Raw genomic sequence first — 20,310 nt, forward strand, 5'->3', positions numbered from 1 at the left:
AAGTAATGAAATAAATGTGACACAGATGTTCACCAAAAAAAAAAAAAACAAGGAAGAGAGAGAGAACAAGAATGTTTTTTCTTCATAGCAACCAAATAGGTCAAGCCATTTCCTTCTTCAGGCTAATCTCAGAGGACCACAGAACACATGGTTTTCTACCAGATTTTGTACGTCTATCCCACTAAGAGGAAACACTGCTGTCCAAAAAAATTTGCAATACTAAGTTTTCCCATGAAGTTGTTGAAATTAAAAGAAGGAAGTCATATGCAATTAAAAACCATTTGCTAGATGTTAAAATTATACAAATGGTATAAATAAATAGACCCTTACTACCCCATTTATACACCTCTCCTGGACAATACACTGCTCTAAAAGAATGCACAGTGAAGAAGTCAGAAATGCCAACAGCACATCTGTTCACACAACTTCTCTTTTGCTTTTATAAAACAAAGTAAAACACCACGTGTTCTTCACTTCCCTGGGATCCCTGCCTCACAGTTCTATACACTGACAGGTTTTCCTAACAATCCAGCTGCTAGGGATTTATTTTTATCCTCTGTGAATGAAGCACATGGTCATTAGGTCCAAGCTCTTCACTAAAATTAGTGCAATTCTTTCGTACATGCTTAAGTACTCGTGAGCTGCAGGGAGACAAAGTGACCAAGAAATCATTAAATATCACATTACTTTAAAAAGGAGGAAACTGCCACAAAATGCTAACCTGTGTGCTGGCTGGTCCCATGCAGAAGTCTACAGAAAATGTGATCCCATAACCAGATTAAATCTATTTGTGCATCCAAATGGGAAAATTAACATTGCATAGGAGAACATCCCATATTGTCTAAGTATGTCGATATTCTTCCATTGCCCTTTCACTGCTATTTTTATCAGAACTTCTCTCCAGACTATTTTTTACGAAGCAATAAATTACAACATCTTACTATTTACTTGTCAATAACCACTGGGGATGCCAGCATGTGTCCAAAGACATCAAAAAGAGGAAGTGGGTGGAAACAACATTAAGAGCTGTTTCAGACTCATTAAGCTTAAGATGACAATTACGCAATCTTAAGATGTCAAACAAGCCAACATTTTAGCTGGGACAGATGGTACTGGATCCAGAGCACACAGAGACACACACTGCTGTGAGTCACCAGTTTAAATACTATAGTTCCACTCTTATTTGCAAATTTGGTTATCCAGCAACAAGATGTAGAGAGTAAGATAGTGTTAAAGCAAACACAGGGTCCTGCAAATCTTCACCAAAAAAAGTTGGAAGTAGAAAGATCATCTTCCAAATCAAAAAGCAAGTAAGACAGCAGGAGGAAGAGATAACTTCTTTGAAGAAGTTAAAGGGCAAAAAAAAAACAAACCAAGATTTCAAAAAGAAAAATATAGTAAACAGTACTAGAGGCAGCTGGCAGTACAAAGAGGAGGAAGAGAATGTACTGAGTACAAGGGGTCAGGACAAGTGTGGAAAGGACCGAGGATAAACCCGCAGGAGATACTCTGAACTCAGAGAGGGACTGCAAACAGCTCCTTCCAGGATTTCCAACGAGGAGAAGAGATGAGTGATAGTTCAAATGTTGGCCTTGGAGTCAAAGATGGGCTGGATAAAGAATCAGAATAAACCATTTTTGCATTGAGAGGGAAAAGAATGGGGCAAAAGATTGCAGCAGGTAGGATGGAGCTACAGTTTAAGTTAAATATTTTAAAGTTTTTCAAACCGTTATTGCACTAGGAAAAGAGAGGTTTATAGGACAAAAAGATGGCAAACAGAATCATAGAATGGTCTGGGTTGAAAGGGACCTCAAAGCTCTTTTCATTCTACTCTCCTGCCATGGCCAGGGACACCTTCCACTATCCCAGGTTACTCCAAACCCTGCCCAGCCTGGCCTTGGACACTGCCAGGGATGGGACAGCCTCAGCTTCTCTAGGAAACCTGTGCCAGTGTCTCAGCACACTCATAAAACAGAATCTCTTCTTAAAATCTAATCTAAATCCACCCTCTTTTCAGTTTAAAGCCATTACCCCTTGTCCTATCACCACACACCCTTGTACAAGGAAGAAAATGGAGGAAAGACTTTTTTTTTCATTTTCCCTTGAAAAAGCATTCAAAATCCTAAAAATAAAGAAGGGGAAGCAATAAATATGATGGGATTGAAAAAATTGATGCAAACTGCAGAATATATCTTGAAAATCACTGTGCTGTCTCACCTTCTGCATCCCTTCAATTGGTGAAAGCTCTTGGAACTCCAGTGATATTAAAAGATTGCAATATCCATTTGCTCCCAGTGCCCATGGGGAGCCACTTTCATGTGGCTGTTCCTGTGATTCCCAGCCCTTGTTCTGCAAAATACACTCAGTTCCTGCCTGTAAATCCTACAGCTTTCTTTCCCAGCTGCAACAGCACAGACAGATGCTGTTACAGGCACACTGCTCCCCTAAATCCACGGCATGCTTACACTGCTGAGCATGTCACCAAATACCATTATATAACAATACATCAAGTTTGGCAACCAACCACCTCTGGGAACTCTATCAGCAAAAATTTCACATTTTCTTCCAAGTCACAGCTAAAAATATCAAACATCAGGCTATGAAAAACTTAACAAGTTACTGCAATTAACAAACACATTTTCTGCTACCACCAAAAATAACTAATATGTACAACATAATTGATAATACTTTATTATGACATTTTTTACTGCAGTGATAACAGATTAAATGGTTTTGGGCTAAAAATTAAGATCCTACTGAGCTGACAGGTAATCCTAAGAAATATGAGATTAGCGTAGCATGAAGAAATATCTATTTAGCAAATAAGAGACTTAGCATGAAGCTCTGATGGCTGGCAAAAGAACACAAAAAACTAAATTATATAAACAGACTATCTCTGTATCTGCCCTTTTTCACTCCCTAGAACCAAGCTGAGTGGTCAATCCAACACTCAGGTGCATTTTTATATTCTTGGAATTTCCCCAAAGTGCTATCTAAAATGACAAGCCCTCCTCTGAGGGACTTTTGGGACAACTTTTATTTAAAACTACTGGTACAAGTTATCCACTTTGATGAGTAAGGAGTGAAACATACTTAACGTTCTTCTGCACTAAAACACACTTGTTTATAACGAAAGAAACTCATAAAGTAAGAAAACATGCAGAATTAGTCTTAAATGCAAAGCAAATGTCTATAACCATGAGGAGGCCTCATGGCTTCTGGTATCTTTAAGGTTTACCTTTGAAAAGAGATTACAACAGGGAAAGAAGAGATGAGGCTGTTCATATGAATATATATTTTTAAACAATTTTAAAATTTTTTGCTAAGAAAAATCTGGGTCATTTGTTACATTTAACAGCTTTTACCTATAAGCAGGTAACTGTTTTGCCTTGCAGAAGAACAGAAGTCATCCAATAAGTCTGGTTTGGCAGCAAACCCACTCTCCCGAGTCCTCTGTGCGAGGATCTGGTCCCTTGGTGCCTCTCCTAATGAAGGACTGTCTACATTCTGTCCCCATCCCGGAGCCAGCGTGCTACCTGGCACCACTGCTGGCAAACACAGCCAGCAACTAACAGAGCTTGGCAACCCAACTGCTCCAGCCCAGAAGAGCTTTGACATTCAGAAACAAAGCACAGAGTTTGAGGAACAGTAGGGAAACCTCAATGCCATAATTAGTGCTATAATTTGGTCTATTTGTCAAGTAGAAGCAGGACTTCAACCTTCTGGCATGTGTGTTTAGGGCTCTTTGTAAAACAAACACACAGAAGCTGGTAAATACCCAGCCTTGCAGTCTTTTTCCAGGGGAAAAGGCACAGAATTGAATTGGGGGAACTGAAGAGCTGGTGGATGACTAGAGTCAAATTCAGAAAACAAACAGGAGCTCTGTGCTGTGCCTGCAGCACTGACTGTTTATACATTTTGACCTTTCACAGAGGATCACTCGCTCACTGTGTGACCACACCAAGAGCACCATTGAACGCGAGGGTCCCGGCACTGGCACCACCACCACCACCTGACTGGGAGCCTGTGAGAAAAGCCACTCAAAGCACACAAAATGTAGTTTTAAACCAACTGGGGAGAGGGAGGAGGAGAAATTTCCCGCACTAAGCACACCACAGAGATATTTTAATCAGGACACAAAAGCAAGTTGAGCCAAACACCAACTGACTCAGATCATATCGCATCAATAATCCACGCACAGAGGCTCTGCTGAAATCAATGGGAGGCTTGTGTGGAAGTGGATTGTATAACATAAATGCACGGCCCTGTTCAGGGCTCCACATACAAAAGAAAAGGAGGTACTGAGAACAATTCCCTTAATTAGCATTTCTCTTCCATCGAGTGCTTCTAAAATAATAAATTCTAACTTTACACAGCTCTGTTTTCATTCACAGTTTTTATCAGAGGTGGTAAAACAACTGACCCCATTTGACAAATAAGAGAACTGAAGCATAGGATGCAAATCAAACTGATGAGCAGCGCAGCAGGCAGAGCTGAACTGGGAATAGCAGCTTACCTTCTGAATCACACTTTAATGTCCTAGATATTTACATGCTTATCTAGTTCAAGTCTCCAATTAGGGTGACTCTGTTCAGCCCTTAAATAATTTTGCATACTTCCTAAAGTACCTGTGCAGAGTGATAAGCTTAGCTGTAAAGAGTTTCCCATTCAATAATGTCAATTTTATGAGGGTTTAGAATATCCTGCAGAAGTTCAAAACACTGGGCTGCCCTAGTCAGGCTCCAAAGGGAGTCTCATTGCTCAGGTGTCACAAGTCTCATTACTCAACAGCAATAAAGAATTTTAAAACAGGCTGTCAAATCCACACGCCTCCTGTCATTAAAGAAAAAAAAAAAAGGGAAAAAACCCCAAACAAAATAACAACTTGCCAATTCATTACCTAGAAGCAACCTAACTCATCCTGGTGTTCCAAAGTGACAGCAATCCCTAAGAAAAAGCGAGACTGGGTCTCTATTCAAGAAATCAAGAGTAAAATGTCATATAGACCAATTGCAAAACAAAACTCCAGTCTTACTTGTCGGTGATTGTTTTACAGCAATACACTATACTGTAGTTCGCCCCAAAAAAACAACATGTTTATTAAAGTGATATCAGCTTCACTTGCATACTAGAGGTACAAATCAGGCTTCACATATAGAATCAGCATTTAGCTAAATGCAGACTGTGTCATCCCCAGGTCCTGAGTATTTGTCCTCCTATGCAAATCCAACTTTGAAATGCTTAACATCTTATGGAAGATTAATTCAGCTATATGTCCACTTTCTAGTTTACATTTTGTACATTATTAAGTACTATATTACACAGGCTTAGTGCAAATAACAAGCACGTTCATTTCCCTTAACTACAGATGCAAGTACATAATACTGTGAAAATAACATATTTTGAGTTAAATGAGCTTTCTGCTCTTTACAATTACAGTGTTCAACTGCTTTGAATAATAACTTTTTAGGACTCGCTCGCTTTGTCTTTTGCATTCCTTTTTCAGATTTTTTTTTAAGAGTCAAGTCTATCACTATCAAAAAAAGCAGAAATGCCTGCTGAGAAATGGCCACATTTCCAACCCACTGCTTGAAGAATTATTTTTCTGATTCATCACAGCATTATTTTTTCAAGTTGTCAAAACAAACACCACACCCTCTTGATTTCCGAGTTCTGGGTAATTATATTTAGAATTAGCAAGTAGCACACAACTATTAATCATACAATGCTTAGCCCTTACTTTACCTATTTAGAGATCAGCCAATGCATTCAAAGGCCGCCTGTTTAGCATCTGGTTTAAGATATATCCTCATCGCCACATTCCGCACCAGCACGGCACAGACGGGCACAGACACCCTGAATACAGGGCAGGCCATGCACAGGCGATCCCTCTGCCCCAGGGCAGGATCAGCTCCTGCTCAGCCACCATTATCGCTGATGATACACAAGAACTGGTTATTTCAGGCAGCAGCTTTACACACGCACTCACAAAACACATTATAAATTAAAGGAGGGAAGCGTGTGGCACGTCTGCAGTGCTTTAAACTGGGGCAGCGCTCAAGCTGGTCTCCGAAAGATAAAAAAATACAAATAAAAGCTTCCCCAGCGTGCGAGTCCGGATTTTCTAAAAGTAGTATCTAGCAAGGTTAACGCCGCTGCCTTTGGAAACAGTTCACCTTGTTTAAACTGGCTGAACCACCCCGTGATTATCACCGAGCCTCCATTAAGATGACACACACAAACAGAGCCCTCGCAGAGCTCAATTACTCCTTTCTCCGCTCCTACACCACCAGACACGGACTTTTTCATATTTCGCCCCTTCCCCTCTCGCAGCGGAGGAGCAGCAGCGAGCACGGGGCTGTCACGGCGGCGGGGCCGGGACCCGCCTGCCCTGCCCCGCCGCCCCCGGGAGCGCCCGGACCCGCCTGCCCCCGCCAGACCCTGCCCGGCCGCGGGACACAGAGCCCTCATTGTGGCCCGACCCCCGCCCGCCCGCCCGCCCGGGCACTGCTCGGTAGCGCCGACACAGCGGCTCGGCTCGGCTCGGGGGCGCCGGGCGGGACGGGGCAGCACCGGCGGCAGGGGCCGCGGCCGCAGCAGCTCCCAGGGGCTCCTGCCGTCCTGCCGCCCGCAGCGCCGGCTGAGGGACCGCGCTCCCCCGGCACGAGCTCCGCACGAGCCCCGCACGAGCCCCGCACTCACCGCCCCCACCTCCGCCACCCTCTTCGTCCATGTTGGGACCGCGGGCAGGGCGCTCCGCGGCGGCCGCGGCTCAGAGAGGCCCGGGGCTCGTTCCACTCGCTCGGCGCCTCGCGGCCGCTCCTGCTCCTTCTCTTTCTCCTTCTTCTCTTCTTCTTCCTTCGCTGCTACTACCGCCGCCGCTCTCGGCTGCTGCGCTCCGCAGCCCCGTCCCTCCCCGCCCAACCCAACCTCAGCCCCGGCAGCCACCACCGCCTCGGCCCAGCCGCCCGCCCCTCTCATGTGACCCGCCGAGGGGAGGCGGCCCCGCCCGGCCTCTCCGCCGCCACCCCCGCGCCGCAGGGTCGCAGCCAGCGCCGCGCTGCCCGTCCCCCTCAGCGCCCCGGCCGACCTGTGCTGCGGAGCGGAGCATCCTGGCTGCCCTTTGCGGTGTTCCCTCCCCGGCAGGTCCCGCACGGCGCGGCCCCGCAGCGCCGAGGCCCCTCAGGCGACTTGCCCGGGGACTGTCGCGGGTCGCCTGGGCGGTTGGGAGCGAGAGGAGCCTGGGCCGGGTCACTTGGGCTCGTGCTGGCCGAGGTCGTCTTTTGGGGTCTGCAAGAGCCAGAAAATGTCTGCAGAGCCCCTGACTCTTTTGTGGAGGTCTAAAGACTCTTGGGAATTCTAAAGGGGAGCGGGAGGAGACTGGAAGGTGAGGGCTGAGTGGCCTGAAGCCCTGTAGTGAAGGGGGACGAGATGGGTTGAAGTCTCTGGAAAAGAGCCCGAGACATCTGATGTTTCTGCAGATATTCTGCTGGTTTCTTGCTCCTTATTCTTGTATCCGGTGCTGGGTGCTCCCCTTGCTACCAGCGGTCATGGAGAGCCTGGTGTAGGAATGGGACTGTGCCCCATGGGCGGTGCGGGGCTTTGTGTTGGTGAGCATTGTCTGTGTGGATAACAGAAAGGACTCTCCTGCTTACTGCCCTAGGAGCCAGAGCATCTGTGGCATTTCGTTAGTCTTCAGTAAACTCTTCAGTGAGTTACCTACCATGGGAGTCAGGATATCAGCAGCCTCCAAAGTCTGCAAAGGTAAGCTGAAGTGTACTGGCACACATCACTCTTCCTTCCTTCCTTCCTTCCTTCCTTGGCACCGCCCCTTATTATTTTTTAAAAACCGTTCGTGTCAAAATTTTATTCAGAAAGGAAGCTGTGGGAGGAAAAGGTCAGCCAACAGGAAAATATCGGGTTTTTCATTTTCCTTTTGTAGGCTGGCGTGGGACAGAGCACCGTCTAGGAAGCTGTGTCAGGAGCCCTCACCTCTTGACACGGCTGCTAATAGCTGGTTATTACAGCCCATTTTGCTGAGAGCTGAGGTTTGCCTCTGACAGCTGCTCTGGTGATAAAGTGTTTTACCTCATCTAAAAATCATAAACCTTTAAAATACTCCTCTTTGTCTTACATATTTGAAATTAAGTATTGTTACAAGTTTAGTAAGTTAGTTATAAAAAGGATACGATTACATAAAACAGAAGCATCACCTTGGTAAGAGATTTATTTTGAAATGATGTCTATAAAGTGCCATTAAAGGATGGTTTAAAATAAGTCTTAGTGCAGATGAACTGACAGTGGGCTCTGAATATTTTTGCACACTGAGCAAACTGTTCATTTACATTAGTGGGGAATCTGGTTCATGAGAAAAATTCTAATTTTGTAATCAATCACAGATTGTTTGCTCTCATTTAATTTATGCTGGTTTACACCTTTATATAAGGGATATGTTTTTATGTCCTTCCTTCCTTCCTTCCTTCCTTCCTTCCTTCCTTCCTTCCTTCCTTCCTTCCTTCCTTCCGCCACTTCCTTCTTTCCGCCACTTCCTTCTTTCCGCCACTTCCTTCCTTCCATCACTTCCTTCCTTCAAATTCTAGTCCAAAATACTAAAATTCTATTAGCAGGGAAGAGTGAAGTGTGGAGAACAGTCCTCCTCCCACCCATTCAGTGCAAAATTCCTGTTGACTGCATGAAAACAAAACTAGTTTCAAAACTCTCCAAATTAATAGCAAAGTGAAAAATTGTTTTGTGATGCAAGGAAGATATGAGAAATGTCTGTCCTAGTTACAAGTGACCAGTTGCAATATTTATTAGAAACTTCTTGGTGAAATCCAATTCCAAACTCATGAGGTATGGAAAATGTGCTTTATTATACTTCATTATTAACTTGAATAGGGAAATTTTCAGTGTTTTGCTGAATATATATGGCTTACTGTGTTGGCACTCTGGAATATATGTCATTTAATACCTTCTCAAGAAGAATCTGTTCTTTCCTGTCCTACTTTAGTAGGATGACTTATTAATGATACATCATACAAAAGAGTACTGAAATTATAGTAGTGAAATTATAGTACTGAAATATAGAATCCTCTCCAAGGCCTTTGTGTGTCTTTGAAAGGATGGCAGATATTCCTTAAAACATTTTCATTCATGCTGTGTGTATCATAAATACAGTTACTTTTGCATGGGCCTGATCCTACAAGTGTTCTAAACACGAAACTGTTAATTCTGTGTACAAGGTGCTTTACTGGACAAAGCTGTTCAATCTGTAGATGAGAGGTGTCACAGAAACTTTTAAGATCAAACCTTTCACCCTGTTGCCTCATTTTCCTGTGGATAAAGTAAAGCTCGTGTCTGCCTGTAAACCTAACTAGGTCAGGAGTAGATTTTTTTGAAAATGTGTAAAATCAAGTAAAGAATTACAGTCACAGTTCCACGTTGTAGCTATAGCAGTTCTACCATAGCAGAACTCCTCCCTGGTTTTTGGCAATTCAACAGTAACACCACTATCATGAAATCTGGGGTAGTTCCTTACCAACACAGATGCCAGGAGCAATACAGGTTACAATCTCAGCAAATTCCAAGACAAACTCCAATAAATTATTTCCTGCTCATGTGAATAACTTTTTTCACATCTACTTTGTTTTCTGGAATTTTGATCATTCTTCTGCTTTGAAGTACATATCAATTTAATTTTTTTTCTTCATATTATTGAGACTTTCAATCAACAGTTTTCTCAGGATTGCTTGAATTTTTTTTTTTCCTTCTTGTACCATCTTCTGCAGCCTTAGGTCTATTTCTACCACCAGTATGTTTTGTCACTTTCATATCCACAAGTCTAACCTTCTGTGTTGGAAGAACTTTGTAGTCTGTCATTCATGTAAATAATAGTCTAATAGAAGGTCTTTAGTGGAAAATTGGGCTTTCTCCAAAACCTGCTGTTGGCAGGGTTGATTCCTCAATGATAAATGTGGTTGCTTGCTGATTTTTCAGGTAATATATTTTGTCTTCTTTTTTTTTTTTCTTGTCCCTCTTTGGATAGTTCAGTAACTGTTCTGATTCAGTTTCCACTAAGAAGTAATTTATCATGTCATTTTTCATTTTAAGAGTTGAGGAGCACATCTGTTATGGCATTTGTCCCTATACAGAGAGTCAGTGAAGACAACTGAAACGCTTACATCACATTTTTGTGGTCTATAAAGCTCATTAAATATGAAGCCATTCCTGTGGGTTTCAGTTAGAACCAGATTCCAAGAGCAGTGAATGAAAATAAAAATTTTACGATTATAGATTTCATAAAGTTTTTATTTGTAATCAAAAGCATGAGCTATGAGGATGTTCATAGTAGCATTGTACTCAAGTATAAGACATAAAATTCTGAATTTTCTCAATGCAGAAAGAAATAAAGTAGCTGTTGGGCCATCAGACTGGATGTCAGTGTCAGGCACAGGGAGATGGAATGATGCTCCTTGCTGTTGGAAGGAAGACTCACCTCCATGCAGGTATTCCTGTTTCTTGTGTAGAGAAGACATCACTCATTGGCAAGTGTGGCTGAGTGTGATTTCTGTTGGATCTGGTGAGATGGAAAGTTACCCTGAAGGAAAACAGTTCATCTTAGAGACATGAACATCTGTACTTAGTAATACATTCTTAGAGAATATAGATCTATACCAGAAATATAGATACATCTTGAACAATACAGGTGTTGTGCTGTGTTTTATAATCTAGAATTGATTGGGTGATTTTGCAACTTGCTCACGAAGATGTCTCCCATTTAGGAAAATGGTGCAAGCATTTCATTTCCTAAAACAACACCTTGTTGATAGAATCACTGTCATTGATACCCAGCCATTGTATTAAAGAATACTTTTGTTTCAAATCTAGACAATCAAACAGTTTTTATTTTTTAAGAAGCATTGCTTAATGGTTTCCATGCAGGAAAGTCTTAGACCATCAGCATGTCCTTTTTTCCCCTATTTTTTTGTTGCTATTTTTTTTTAAATTAATCAGTACTTGAATAATCTGGTATTCTTAAACCCCTCAGGCAAACTCTTTGACTTCCTCTGCCTGGCAGATGGGTTTTAGCCACGTATTGTTTCTTAAAATGTTTATGTTGTCACACTGATCGTATTTCTCTCAGCTGGAAAAACATTTTTGTCGAAAATCCTGTTTGCTGGTTGTCTCAAAGGTTTTAAAAGTGCTTGTACCTTCCATTTAGGCCAAAAAAATTTTACATGCAGGTATTTTATATTGCTTTGGGGAACATCAAAGCTAAAGCTTAGCAAGTCAAACATCTTTTATGAATGGTGCTTTTTTGTATGGATAGGAAGCTAGTTCCATTAAAATAGTCAAAACCCCCAAGAATAAAGATATGTCTCTTCTAAAAATGTTGCAGGGGTTTCTCTCAGATTAACTTTGAAATCATATCCTGAATTTTATTTGCAGTTAAATTCCTATTCTTGACACATTTGAGGGTTTGTGGTTTTTTTAAGATTTCTAAATGAGCTTTATCTACCCCTAGCATCAAATATTACTGGTTTTGGAAGGCAGTGGTTGTTTCCATTGTGTAACACTGATAGGGCCACTTATGAGTCATTGAGGAAAAAACACCAGAATGTCCCAGTGAGGAAAACAAAATGCATCAAAAATTGCAAAGGTCCATCACCTGTGTAATTCTTCTGATCTGAAATACACTTTGCATTAGAACTTGTTCTACCTGTATTAATTATGCACAGTACTAGACACAAGCAGGATGCTTTCTAGCATGAAAGCTGGGCCTAAAATAACAGAAAAAGAGGACTTGGATTCAAAGAACATGGGCTGAAACAGATCATGAATGGAATTTTGCATGAAGCTGGAGAGGGTTTTCCTATCTCAGGAAAGTGAAGGAACTTGATGTAAATTAACTCTCAAAGGAGAGTGTGCTGATTAAGGCCAGACTGTTCCCACCCTGAGAAGCAGCCACAGTCTGAATTCCCCTCTGCTGGCTAACTCCAGCTTGGCATGCTTAGATGGATTCTCACACACCACTCTCCAGTCTCAGCAAGGCCTGGGAATTTAAAATTCCTGATTCATCCTCCAGTGGGAGTCCCAGCTGGGCTGCAGACCATGCATGAATCCTGCTCTGGCTGCGTGCACATGGCAGCAGCCGATGGATGGGAGCCCCCACAGTTCCTTCTCCTGCCTTAGGAAGCCTCCTCAGCCAAGTCCCAGTGCACCAGGGCTGGTGTCCCCTGGCACAGGTGGCAGCCAAGTGACAAGCTGAACTTGCTCATGACACACAGTGGTAGAAGGGTCACGCCAGGTGCTCTTGCTCATCCACCAGTGAGTGAAATGCAATGGCATATCTCCACGTGAGCTGGCTCAAATCTTGCTGCTGGCTAGTCAGCAGTGCACAAATCTGGGTTTAATAAATATGGAACCATAAATTCAGACAGGAGCAGGAACTGGCAACTAATGATTTTGACTTATTGTGGCCTCTGAGCTGTTTGTGCAGCTGTTTGTGAAGCCATGCTGTAAATCAAATCGCTCAATCCAGATTTTTAAAGTTCTGTCTAATCCAATCATTTTTAACCAGAATTGTTCCATTGATTAAATTCATGCTCTGGACCCACAAACAGTTGCTTTGGCACAACTGCAGCACTGCTAGACTGTGACACACAGATGGTGTGGAAAGAAGGAAGGGAGGCTGCTGGATGGTAAGTTTGTCTGTGGGGACAATGTCCCTGTGGAATTACAACCTTACTCTGAACCACACACTCTCCATTAATTTCACTTTCTGATCCCTCATGCTCAGCCCTTCTCAAACTGAGCCTATACTCAGGCTTACATGCTAGTTACATCTCATCTGTGCAATCCTACATCATCTAGTGGTAATAAATGGATCAAGATTAAATGTGAACATGTATTTGCATTTCTCTCAAGTCAGTGAGCTATGAGTTTAGACCAAGCTTTATCCTGGCTTTTTACTGGCAGCAGGAAGACAGATGATACCAGCTCTAAGATAAAACCATCAGGAGGAAAACCACTCACCAGTCCTTGTTTTTGAGGGTTTTGGGTTTTAAATAACTTTGTACTGCCAAGTTGAATTCCTACAAAGAATTTCATGCCACATTGCCATCCAAAAATTAAATTTATTGCATCATGAATTTGCAGTTATATACTGCTGAAAGTAGGCTTGCAGCTTCTCTCATAAGTTATTTTTGAGTATACCTGTTGAGTCCAGGGAAAGGGGATGATTCTTTGTTAAAAGGTGATGTGTAATATTTAAATTCTTATGGTCTCTAGCCAAGAAAGGTCCCTGTTTATTACAGCTGTTGAAGTTAGAAATAAACAAATGGGTCTTAGGCAGAAAAACATTACTTAAATCCTTACTCTCTCATGGTTATATGTACTGCTTTATACCTTTCATATCCTTACAGATGTAAGAGTAATCCCATACACATCTAGTCCAAATAAAAAGGTTTTGGCATTTTCTCACCATTACTGAAGTGTGCTTTCAATTTAAAAAGCAGATCCTCACCTTAATTGTCTTTCCCCTGCTGTATTTCTCTTTATAGTCTTAAAGAAAGAAAAACTTTTCTCTAGGCACAAGAAGATGTTAAGCAAGGGAGAGTCGAAGTTAAAACTTGGCAAGAGCTAAAACAAAGAATTTTTCCAAGGAAATGGAGGAGACAGGTCAAATTAATTCCTTATGTAACTCCATTTACCTTAGTACAGTTACAGGAAGGATGAATTTGGTACCTTATACCTCTGTGGTCAGAAAAAGATTTCTGTGATCTCAATCAGCACAGTATGAAATAATAATTCCTAAGAAACAGAATTGTAATTTAAGTCTGGTAGAACTGCCCTTGTTATTTTTAGTCTATTAATATGATTGTAAAAGAACAATATGTCTGCAGAACAACAAAAAAATTCTTCATAAAAAGATTAGTACATGATGATTTGTAGCTTACATCCTTGGTAACATTTTTTTGTGGAAAAGAAGAATTCATGACAGATTGCTAAAATGGGCAGGGACAGCAGAGACAGCTTCTCTTTCTTGAATGTTCCAGAAGCTTTTCTCCAGTTTGCTGCATTGCAACTCCAACTTTTTCCCTCCAACCTCATCCTTCTCCTCTGACCACCCCTAATTCAAATTCACTTTCCCTCAAGACTGATTGGGTTCCACTGTGTGTGCAGGGGCCTCTGTGGCTTCTCTTTACTGATGAGTTTTTTTAGAATTTTCTCCTCAGGCAGAAATATTCAGCCCCTTGGGACAGATAAAGGAGAGATGTTTAACCTCCACCATAAATTCTTCTCAGATTTGAAATTTCAATATGTTTAAATTTGAGATGCTTTAAAATAATGCAAATTCACTGTGAGAACCCAGCCTTCATATGCCAATCTGTAGTACTAAAGTATAGCTGTACCCAGAGATTATTTCCATTTTAAAACCTTATTATGAAACATCATCCTTGCCTCTCCTCCCCCCTGCCAAATTCAGGAAATACTTTTAATATCAATGTTAAGATCTTCTAATACAGTATTTTTCAAAGCATTCATATAGTGTATTAGTGCAGTGAAATTTAAGTCAAAAAGTTTTTTATCCTTACCAACTTGCAACTATCAGTTTTAATGCAGAGGAAAGTGTCTGTGTATACAAGCATATAAAAGATGTGAAAATACAAAGGCATTTATTGAAAACAGACAAAACCAGGAAGATGATAAAATAGCAGAAGGAAGTGGCCTCACATATAAAAACTTTTGCTTTGTATAGCAGAATTTATCACTAAAAGCTCTGGCTGGCAGATTGCCATGCTTTGGACTAAACAAGGAATGTGACATAAAAAAATTCGACTTAGTGTACAAAACACAATAGAAACAACAATGTCCTACAAAGTGATTAAATTCAACATTTTTTGTTTCCTTTTAATGTGGATCTTTAAAAGTCTTGTTATATTTTCAAATAGCAGAAATCTTATTTGCACAGATGGAAGCTCTCCTCTTAAGGATGTCTGCATTGATCAGGTGAGCCATTCAGCAGGATATGTGAAATTCCCAAATATCCAAATTTAACAATGATGGTGGAGCTATATTTTGAAAGCAAATAATTTTATTTCAAAACAGTGGAACCATTAAGGGATATTTTATAAAAAGTTACTCATTTTACTTCAGTTTTATTGCACAAAGCTGCTTAAGAAAATGTGGACTGCTCAAAGTTTTCACACTGGATAAAGAATGTTTTTTAAATAGACTATGTTCTCCATTTCTTTTTGTGTTTGTGGGGAAAAAATTAAAGCATGAGGGAATAACAGTACAGTTATGCCTGAAAGACTTTCACATAGCAGTCTGCAGTTGATGGAGAGCCCTTGAAAAGCCTGAGAATGTGGATCCTTAGTTCAGTTGCTGTACCAGCTGAGAACAAATGGATTCTTTTCTGCAGGGATGTTCTTTCCCCAGCCTGCATTCAGCCATTCCTGCTGGAAGTGCTGTCCAGCAGCACATGGATCATGGGCACAGCTCAATTCTCATGGCTCACAAAACCCTGCCCCTGCTCTTCACTCTGAAGGGCTTTTCCAGAGCTCAGCAGTTAAGGAGGACTCCAAACCTGAAAAACAAGGTGGCAGATAACTACAATTAAAACAAACAGATCATTGTTTCAACGTCTTAATCACATTTGCAAGATAAATACACTACCAAATACTAGTTATGTTCTTAAATATTGTCTCATTCACAGCTAAAACCTTTTCATGCTGTTGGCAGGAGTGGTTATCTCCTCCAGACATTCAATCATTCCATGAAGTATTTCTATGTGTTTCTTATATTTGAATCTCCAGTACCCTGATTGTTTCTGTGGAATTTCCATATTTACTCTCTACAAAGTACAGTTGCCTGGTAGTTCTTGTTCTTTTCCTAGCTGCTGCTTTTTCCTGAAATGGTTTGGACTTCCTGCATAATTTGTACAAAGCATTCTCTTCTATAAATGTAATTTTAATTTTGTTTTAGTAAAGCTGGGATATTCTGCTACAAGTTAAAAAGAGATATATTCTTCAGCTAAAATAATGAAATGCTGCCTTGAACCTATTAAAAATGAGATAATATTATTTTTATTAGATTATGAAACTGCAAGTAATCATAGATAAATGCAGATAAATCAGTATTCTTAGAAATCTAAACTGCTAATCAATAAAAGATGTTACTCCAGAATAGTGACCACAGGCAGCAGCAATGAGTAAAGCAATATCTTTATCACAATGGGATTTTGGAAGGCCTGTACTAATTCCAGAGAAACACAACAGCAAAGAAATGTGTGCTTTTACCATGCTTAATGCAGCACCTACAGCTACACACTTGGGGTGTGTTTCCATTCTTTCTACTGCACTTTTAATCATTCATGGAAAGCATTTATCCTTGATCTAAACAAGCAGATATTAATCCATGTGTATGTTTATATTTAAGTGTTTATATATAGTTACTACATGCAGTCAGGAAAACTACAATTTCATATTTCATGGTAACAAAATGGTCTTTTAGCTCTAGATCACAATATTAGGGGTGTGCTGGGAGCATGATGAGCAAAAGACTCCCTGAATGCTGCTACAAAGCTGCTTGGACATCCTACCTTGGTTTCAGTCCAGTTTTGAACAGAGCCTTGTCCACTCACATTCACTTGGTTAGCAGGAACTCTTTAATTTCCTTACAGGGCCCTTTAGTAAAAGTTCAGACACAAACTCCACCTTGGAGTTTGGAGTCTGCCTCCATTGTTAAAACAATGTCTCCTCCCCTTCTGCTGACAGAATCAACAATTCTTCAATCAACAATTGTTTAACACTTCTGTAGTACTTTACCATGATAACAACAGCAACTTTTTGAGATGTCATTTAACATATATCTCTGAATAATTGATCAATAGTAGTAGATAAAAATATTAAAATTATGTTTAACTGCAGCACTAACATCAAGCAAAGTAATACAAGACCCAGCATATCACAAATGAACATTCTGTAGCTGAGAAAGGAAAAAACTAGAATTTAGTACTCCAGGAAATAAAAAAGTTACACTTCCTTATCATAAAAAGCTTTAATAACCTTGTTAACAATTACTTTGAGCAGTTAATTTGAGAATGTCTAAGATTAAAAAGCAGTAGTGAGCTTAAAGCTGTGTAAAAAGTCTTATCAAAAGCTGTTATCAATTTAATCATTCAAACAAAGTAGCAAATGTTACCATTTTATAAACTGGAATTCCTGGGAGATTTCTCTTAGAAGACCATCCATATGCTATAACTTTAGACATGATATATTTTATTATTATAATTGTCAGATGGCAAATTCTGTCTCTTTTTTTCAAGATAATACACTGAAAGATATCTGTTCTGTGAAGAGTACAGCATTTGGAATGTATGCAATAAATTTCAAGGCCCTTCAGGAACATGATATTGTCTCAATTGGAGTGGCTGGGAAGATTCACATTGACTCTGCTGTGCATAGGGCTGCACTTTTAACCCAGGCTAAATTTAATGATATTCCCATAAATCACCCAGTCCAGGCATTGTAGCTCAGCTCCCACAGGCAGATCCTCAGCTCCAGAGCTCTGATTAAGTCAACAGGGCTGGACATCAGAACTGATCTTGTGTGATTGGATTACAGGACTGGAGCTGTGATTTGTCCTACTGAAACCACTCTAAGGTACTTAGATAAATCCTACTATCAGATTTCTTTTCTTATTGATTACACTTTCTGAAATGCAAAAAAGAAAAAAAAGAAAACAACAAAAACAACAAGAACCCCCAAGCTTGCTTTCTCCATGTAGCATTATGATAAGGTGCATGTAGGGCTGGAAGGACAGCAGAAATACCTCTAGGGGAATAATAGTAAAAGTGGGATTTTCTTTTTCCACAAAAAAGGTTGTAAAATATTTGTGCTTTTTTAATTTCCTCTGAGCCCATTTCCAGTCCTTAGTTAACCCTACCCTCCCTATGTGATCTGAGCTATTTGACAATTTCTATTATGAAGGAAAACTGTGTCGAGGTTGCTTCCTGTCTCAAGTTTTAATTCATACCTTCTCATCCTGTGTTTCTGGCAAAATAACCTAGAGAATTAAACCACTAATTTTTCAAAACTTTTTTTTTTTTAATTGGTTGGTCCTTCTGGTTTTTTTCTCCATGAGTTTATTCCTTGCCTCTCAGGTTTGTGTGTGAGGCTGAGAGGAGTCACCTTGTGTATCTCATTATCTTACCATGGCTGGAATATCTGCTAGGAGGCAGAAGAGCCCTCCCAGGCAGATCAGCTGCTGAATTTAACATGTCAATAACAAAGATTGACCAGAAATATTGTCACTTATAAAAACATTCTTTTCTACTAACTATAGTAACAATAGCCATATATAAAAGAGAATCAAACCTTTGGACAGTGCTGTTTCAAAAAACCCACTTCCTATGTGATGAAAGAGAAATGCTCCAAAATCCATTCAGGAATACCTACAATTCCTTACGGATACCTAATGAAAATATATTAGAATTAACTGTAAATTGAGCAAGTAGCAAAAAAAGCTGGATGAACTGACTGTAACAAAATATCCAGTGATGAAAAGCTCTGCAGACTTCTGCTTGCCAGCACTGGCAAGTAAGTAGTTTTGCTAAATAGAAGGAAAGCAGAAGATACAGCTATCAACTGCAAACGAATGATTATAAACCAGAAAGAAAATGTGAGGAAGAGCTCTGAAAATTATGATTGACAGTGACAACACAGACCAGACAGCTTTTATTTTAAGCAACAGCTTGTTGGGAACATACACCGTATATCAAAGTGAAGGACTTGAAACCTGCTGTAGTCTGTACAGATGTTCTCACTCAGAAAGCAGCTAGAGGGAACAGAAGATAAAAGAAGGCTGTCCAACTTCAAAAAAGGTTTGAATTTTCATTCTGTTTTGACAAGTTTTTATGCTAGTCTCTGATTTTCAGTGTGGTAGAAAATTCAGCATCTACAAACCTGACCTGAAGTGAGAAACACCTGAAGGGGTACAAGTGAACCCTTAAGAAGGTGCTATACAAGATCATGAAATAGTTTTTGATGTTTTAATTTTAAATGCTTTTATACAAAAATTGGAAATGCTGTAACTGTTGTAGCTCTGGAGCAGGTCATAGGTGCTTGCAGTCAGCAGTACCTGGAATGCAAGGCTGATATCTAAGAGGCCATTTAGGAATCCCTGCTGCAGAAAAGATTTTTTTATGATACAAAGCAAGACAGGATTACTGAGCTCAGAAGGGTTATTTGTGAATAACTTGCAGCTAAAGTGATTAAGGGCTTCAGCCACTAGCCTCAGAAAAAAACCAACAAAGAGCATCAAAAACATCCTGCTTGTCATTGCTGCTGGCTTTTTGTTCAATGAGCAAGAGGTCTGTGTTGGTTTTGGTCCTTTGCCCTTGGGGGCACTTTTAACAAAACATAATACTTGAAAGAATTCCAAAATGTGTTTGTCTTTTTTTTTATTTTCTTTGAACTAGGAGGTTAAAGATAAATAAAGGAGTATTTTGATATGTCTAAAAAATCCTTGTGATAACAAATAGACAAAGCACTTCCTAACCTTCAAGACTTAAAAGTGCACTTTACAAACATGCCACAGTTCTTGGTAACAAAACCCCTATCCAATACCTTTTCTTTTTTTCTAATGTAAGGTAAAGCACTCCATCCTGTTTTAAAAAATCATCTCTAAGAAATGTGAGTATCTTCAGCAGAATCTTTGGTACTTGTGTTTGGTTTAAGGTTTTGAGGTTTTTAAATTTTAAGCTGCTATAATATCTGCCAGAAAAATCCAGAGCCAAGAAACATGCTGAAGAGATAAATGTTGTGATGAGTGTAAATTGGTAAGAAGTTCCTCTGGCAATCTCAGATTTGCAGAGAGGAAATTTGGGCTCCTGTACAGATGAGTTGCTCTTACAGAATTTTACAGTATGAGATGAACAAAGAGACTACCACAAAATCATAGGCCACCACCTTAAATCCAACTTCAAAGCATCTCAGATCTTAATAGGAAGAGATTTAGATATGCACAGAGTAGCCTGTCTATTTCTGGGTTTATTTGCAAAAGTATTCAGAGTTCCTTAACATTCTCCATTGCAGGTATCATGTCTAATTATATAAATGAATGTGAAACTATTGATAAACCATCTGGAAGTGATGACAACATGAGTAATTAAGGCTGTGTCACACCATTGTCACAGTGGGTGGCTGGAATATCCCGGGCAAAGGTTACAATTTCCTATTTCAGGATCTACCATACAAATTCCAAAAGCCATGAGGAGCCTGCAGTGATGTGAAGGGAGCACTT

At 40.3% G+C, this 20,310-nt stretch overlaps 1 protein-coding gene and 1 long non-coding RNA gene across 6 annotated transcripts in view; one reads left to right on the plus strand and one right to left on the minus strand.

Annotated features, from left to right (window-relative positions):
• The window catches only part of CYTH3 (cytohesin 3), a 49,091-nt gene extending 41,951 nt beyond the window's left edge, over nt 1–7,140 (minus strand). The window contains exon 1 of one of the 3 annotated variants that reach the window (XM_071444068.1): nt 7,091–7,140. Coding sequence is in view for 2 of the 3 variants with exons in the window: in XM_071444066.1 (XP_071300167.1) it covers nt 6,703–6,733 (31 nt within the window). In the remaining variant the exon portion in view is untranslated. Of the gene's footprint in view, nt 1–6,702; nt 6,949–7,090 lie in introns of those variants that run through there. The other 2 variants (XM_071444066.1, XM_071444067.1) reach the window with 2 other exon arrangements.
• Nucleotides 7,034–19,909, plus strand: LOC139598111 (uncharacterized). 3 transcript variants are annotated; one of them, XR_011681808.1, is made up of 3 exons: nt 7,034–7,387; nt 7,664–7,764; nt 7,943–19,909. It is a non-coding gene; the product is annotated as an uncharacterized lncRNA (long non-coding RNA). The 3 variants fall into 3 exon arrangements; XR_011681806.1 differs by having other exon boundaries at nt 10,400–19,909; XR_011681807.1 differs by having other exon boundaries at nt 7,034–7,764.
• Nucleotides 19,910–20,310: the final 401 nt, after the last annotated feature.

This window comes from Agelaius tricolor, unplaced genomic scaffold (genome assembly GCF_023055355.1).
Source record: "Agelaius tricolor isolate 1412-34295 unplaced genomic scaffold, bAgeTri1.0.p SCAF_19, whole genome shotgun sequence".
In the NCBI taxonomy this organism is placed as follows: domain Eukaryota; kingdom Metazoa; phylum Chordata; class Aves; order Passeriformes; family Icteridae; genus Agelaius; species Agelaius tricolor.